This window comes from Mandrillus leucophaeus, unplaced genomic scaffold, assembly GCF_000951045.1.
Source record: "Mandrillus leucophaeus isolate KB7577 unplaced genomic scaffold, Mleu.le_1.0 Scaffold119, whole genome shotgun sequence".
Classification (NCBI taxonomy): Eukaryota; Metazoa; Chordata; class Mammalia; order Primates; family Cercopithecidae; genus Mandrillus; species Mandrillus leucophaeus.
The window spans coordinates 560,708-566,524 of NW_012100209.1; the positions used below are offsets into that span (position 1 = coordinate 560,708).

At 46.6% G+C, this 5,817-nt stretch overlaps 1 protein-coding gene across 1 annotated transcript in view; it reads left to right on the forward strand.

Annotated features, from left to right (window-relative positions):
* The first annotated feature begins 842 nt into the window (after positions 1 to 842).
* Positions 843 to 5,817, forward strand: part of LOC105529472 (pikachurin-like) — a 133,137-nt gene continuing 128,162 nt past the window's right edge. Inside the window, exon 1 of the mRNA XM_011966628.1 lies at positions 843 to 1,286. Within this exon, the coding sequence (XP_011822018.1) occupies positions 1,190 to 1,286 (97 nt within the window). The 5' untranslated portion in view covers positions 843 to 1,189. The remainder of the gene's footprint in view (positions 1,287 to 5,817) is intronic.

Here is a 5,817-nt window from a genome sequence, read left to right on the forward strand (position 1 = left end):
ATGGGACGTGGGTCCCAAGGTTTCCCCTCTCCGGGCACTACCGCAAAATCTGGCAAACGGTACATTTTACTGAGTCCTGGGGCAGCAAATTCAGCGGAAGAGAAAGAGTCTTTCTCCTCTCAGGGAGACAACCCAGGAAGCCCGATCCCGGGATCAGAGGCCAGGACCCCGCTCTGGCCCCCAGCCCCAGCCCCATCTGGGCGCCGTCGGGTGCTCTTCTCAGTACGCCGGAGGACTCGAGCTCGCGTCCCTCCCTGAGAAGCTAGGCTTAACTTGGAGTTTCATCTCCTCCCCAGGAGGGTCTCAAGTTGCCTTCATCTGCCGGTAAGGGCTCCCACTCCCCCGCTCCGGGCCTTAATCTCCACCCGGCGTCCGCGTCTGAGCCGCCTGGCCTCAGCTCTCCATCTGCGCGCCTTAAATCCCATTTATCTTCTTAGCGCCTCAGACCCGGCCGGCCCCGCCCCTCTTCCTCTCACCCCCAACTCCACTTGCAAATCACAGACCCTCGTCTACCCCTCGCTCCTCCAAGTGCTCTGGACGAACTATAGCAACCTTTGAGGTGTTAGAAAAAGTCACCAGGCTGGGTGGAGGCGACCTAGAGGGGCGCGGCAGGAGGAGGGCCCGGGTGGAGTGGGGGGGCGTCCCAAGATTTCAGGGTGAGGACCGCGGAGGGTCCTCGACCCGTAGTCGCCTAACTCCTGCCTTGCGTCTCCAGTGCTTGAAGTCGGTCCCTCCCAGGCCCCCAATCTAGGTCACCAGCCAGGAACGGCTACGCTGGGGGTCGCTAGAGAGGGTGAGGGGCGGTCTGTCTGCTTCCGAGGTGGGCGAGGAGTGAACGTTTCAGGGACTGCCCCTCTCAATTCCACTCGATTGTAATTTCATCCCCGGGCGGGTCGAGCCTCCCTCCTTCCCGCGGCCAGCCCTTCCCTCCCCGTCCGCCTCCTTCGTCGCCCCCGCCCCCGCGAAAAGCCCTGCAGCTTGCAGCAGGCTTCACTCCCGCACGCCGACCTCCCGGCTGCAGTCCTGCCTCTTGTAACTGCCCGGTGGTTCCGGGCCCAGACCCCGAAACCCCCCACCTCCTCGCGCTGGCCCGGGGATCCGCGGGGGCTGCGTCCCCAACGCGCCCCCGGAGACGCCCTTTCCCTGTGCGCCCGGGACTTGGTGAAACTTTGCAGGCGCCGGCGGCAAAATGGATTTAATCCTAGGCGTCTTGCTCCGGCTCCTGCTCCTGGCTTCCAGCCTCGGACCCGGCGCGGTGTCGCTCCGAGCGGCCATCCGAAAACCAGGTAATGCGCTCCTCCGCCCGGAGCCACCACGCCCGGAGCGCCCCTGCTGGGCTCCCGGGCGAGGACACAGAGCCGGCAGCGCACCGCCTCCTTCTTCCCGACCAGCGTCGGCTTAACTCGCTTCAGCTCTGCCAGGAGCTGAGAAAAGACGCGAACCTCGCCCTCCCCCGCCCCCGGGCGGCCCTAGGGATATTTATTTGTTAAAAGAATTATCAGTTTTCCAGACACAGTAGAGGTGGTGGTCCCCACCTCTCTACTGTGTTTGACCGCAGAGAGCTGAGAGTTGGGACAGCGATCGTGCTGTCTCAATTACAGAGGATGGCAACGGTGCAGAGGAGTCAAACCGGCCCCTCCTGCGTCTCCAAACATCTTACTGAATTCATAGTGTCCAGAGCTCAGCCATTTCCTGTTAAGTGTCTTAAGGGCTGCCTGGAGCCCCCTCTGCCCATCTCCGGTCCTGCCCACGCACTGTGCAGGGATGTGGACTCTGCTCTTAGCATCCTCTTCCACTCTGGGGCCGTTTGTTCAGAAGGAAGCACCCAGTGGGTTAATTTTACCGTGTTTTGAACTCCTGTCTTTGCTCTGCTATTTAAACAAAGATATGTGCGTTGCAGCTTGTTATAAGGGATTGAGGATTGGGGGAGAACTTGAAACCATAACGTGTATTTCCTCTAGCTTCATATAGGTAAAAAGTCTTCGTTTATTTTGGTCTACTTTGATTTGGCCTATGTTGTGAGATTATTCAAAGTAGAACATTCTAAACAATGAAGTTCTAAACATTGTTTCCCAAATAACGATTTTTATTATTTTCTGCTGGGACCATATTTAGAATTCTGAAAAATCTGTTTTGTCTTAGCTTACTTTGTAAGGGAGGTTGTCTTATGGGATTAATTATATCTTATGAACAATGGAAAACAATGTAACTTTTATTTGAATGCAGTCTGCAAAACCTCACAGAAAGTGCAGTTTGTCTTCACAAACGTTTCTGTAAGAAAGAGACAAAGCTAGGAAAATTTATCAGAGGGCAAAGAAAATCGTCTTAGCGGGATCCCATGTGGATGCTTAAATATTTTCACATTGGAACTCTCTATCTGGAAATATGACTTGTTGCATTTCGGCTCTGGAAACACTCTCAGTCTTTGCGCTGTATCTCTTTTTACCAGCACTTGTTACCTCCCTTGAAATCTAAGGTCGTTATCATAATCTACACCATATTTAAATTATGAGCCATTCCACTGATGAGCTCTTCAATTCATTTTGGAGATAATAGCTTCAGTCCAAGGTAATATCACATTAAACTGTTTCTCTTCCTGCATGCACACATACACACACCTTCAAGGATTTCAGTGAAGGGTTTCTTTCTAACTTTCCTCCTTAAGATAACCACATCACGATCAATTGCATTTTGCAGATTTATTCACATGAAATAACCCATTAATTGTCACAATTTTTAAACAAAGCGTAGTTATATCTATAGTTTTAAAGCATGAACATTGTATGCAATGCTTTTTTAAGGATGTATTTTAATCCATTTAACGGGAATTTTTAAGAAGTATTTTATAAAAACCTGTAGTATAAAACTGCTCATATGGGTCACCATATTTTCTTTCTTATTTTTTGTAGTTCTTCTCCTAAAAAGATTTTATACCTGATTCATTCAGGGTCTCATTCTGATATTCATATCAGGTATATGCCATGCTGACCTCTTTGGTTTTATCTGAAGCATAGATAGGGTTTTGATAGTGGAAACACCACCTCTTAAATACTTTGGCGCATTAATTACATAAAATTTGAGATAGAAGTGTTTAGGTTCAACCTAGAAGAGTTTTATTTTTATTACTTTATAATTTTATCCAGACACTGGCTTTCAGGTTGGAAAACTTCTCAGATTAAAATGACGGCTACTTCATAAACTTCAGGGGAAATTTCCCTCCTGCATTTACATCCCTTGGAAAGACTAGTTTTTGATCCGGAAAATTGGTCCAGATTAAAAAACTGAATGTGCCCTGCTTGGCTCTGATGTGAGCAGCAACCAGCTGATTTATAATTTTCCCCAGACACCAGCAAATCCTGCTAGTATCCATATGGGAGTTTCTTTGTACCTTGTTTCCTCAACAGAAATTGGTTCATATATAGTACTTTGAAGGTATCGTGGCCACTGTGCAGGCATACTGGAGCGCTTCTGTTTTATTTGGATGACCCTCCCTGTCTTCTCATACTCCTAAGTCTACTTTTGATAAGTACAGCATTGTTGGAGAAGTCTTGGATTCAAAATCAACCTGCAAATTCCCCATCCCCACCTACCTCTGGTGAGAAAAAACCGAGTAGCAGCTTCAAGTCTGAGTCTAGTTTGGGTTCAACACAAGCAACCTTTCTCTTCACCCCAAGATAGCTCATCTTTTGACACTGAACATTAATAAAGAAACCTCTACATTTGCCAAGACTTACAAGAAATGACAGTTTTCAAATTAAGTTAAATTAAATCATAATAACGAACACTAAGTGCTTGCTACACTGTTCTAAAAACTGGATGCATAGTGATTTATTTAATCAACCCAATAGCCCTGGGAGATGGGGACTATTATTATCCCTTTTTTTTCTGAAGGAGAAATTGCGGTTTAGAGAGGTTAAATATCTGACTCAAGGTCACACAACTAGTAAGCGGTGGAATGGAAATTTCAGCTCTGATATTCAGGACCAGAAACTGAGTCCAGAACACTGTGTTTGCAGAGGTGTGTAGCATGTCTTGTAGGGTGTCTTCCTGGAGGTTGAAGAGTGGAGCTCCCGTGGGTCTGATACTGGAGGCTAGGTGGAGGCTGCTGTTTTGTGTGGGGATCCTGTGTTGCTCTTAAACATTTGTAAATGGGATATGCCCATGCCTCCTAACACAACAGAACGCTTATGATACTGAAAAAGTTTTGGAAGCTACTGTCTACTGGCCTCATTTATACGAATCACAGGGTGTGGCCTTATGGTATGATGATGAACCACTTGCTTCTCTTGTTGAACTCCTGAGGATTAAGGCTTGTGAGGGCCAGAGGGCCCACTAGAGTACCTGAAGGTAGAAAAAGGGGTCACCGAAGAATGGGAGGGTTTAGGGCCCTGTCCTTTCCCCAGACCTTCACGGTGTGGAAACACAACGTGTTGGATAGCCTTCATTCCTTTTCAGACTACAAGTTAGACTCATAGGCCTGGAAGGAAGTGAAAAATCCTCATTTTGCAGTGAGGTTGAGGGTGACTCAGTGACTTGCCCCAGTTAACATCAGAAGCTGAACTGGAACTAGTACCTAGACCTCCCACCCTCCTGAGTGGTCTCTAGCTTAGTGCTTGTCCCATCACCTGAGTCTCACCAGAAAGTGCAGGAGGACTGCCATTCTTCTGTGGTGGGGCAGGAAGAAGGGAGGGGGAAATCCAGACAACTGCGGGAACCAGCATGCAACAAGTCACTTCATTCCCGCAGGCATAATGCTAACTCTTGTCCTTATTATCATTTTAAAGTCAGATTTATTGAGGTATAATTTATATACAATAAATTTCATAAGTCTACAGTTTGATGAGCCCTAACAAACATACACAGCAATGTAATCACCACCGGAATAGAAATATATAGAACACTTCCATCATCCTTACATATTCCCTTGTGTCCGTTTATAGAAAAATGACTCCCTCCCGGCCCCTGGTAACCACTGATCTAACTTCTATCCCTGCAGTTTTGCCTCTTCCAGAATGTCATATTTTGCATCCAGAAGATGCATCCATGTTTTTGCATATATTGGAAGTTTGTTCCTTTCTTATTGTTGAGTAGCTGTGCGTTGAAATTCCAGTTTGTTTAACCAGTTTGAAAATCCATTTGCTAGTTAGTGGACTTTTAAGTTGTTTTCAGTTTTAGGCTATTATGAATATAGTTCCTAGACACGTGCACATATAAGTCTTTGGAAGATATATGTTTCCATTTCTCTTGGTAAACAGGAGTGGGATCACTGCGTCACATGGCAGGTGTATGTTGAACTGGATAAGAAATCACCAAACTGTTTTCCAAAGTGGCTGTACCATCTTACATTCATACAATGTATGAATGTTCTAGCTGCTCCTAATCCTCTACAACACTTGGTAGAGTTGTTTTTTCCATTTTGTTTTAGCGATTCTATTATAAAAAGCATGTAATAGTATGTCATCACAGTTTTAATTTGCATTTCTCTAATGACTAATTATATTGAACATTTAAAAAAATTATTTATCTGCCATCTTTTCTTTGGTGAAATCTTTGTTTAAATCTTTGGCTGATTTTTAAAAATTGGGATCTTTGCCAGGCTTGGTGGCCCATGCCTGTAATCCCAGCACTTTGGAAGGCCAAGGTGGGAGGATCACTTGAAGCCAGGAGTTCGAGACCAGCCTGGCCAACATGGCGAAACTCCAGCTCTACAAAAAATACAAAAATTAGCCGGGCTTGGTGGTGCATGCCTGTAGTCCCAGCTACTTGGGAGGCTGAGGCACAAGAATCACTTTACCCTTGGAGACGGAGGTTACCGTG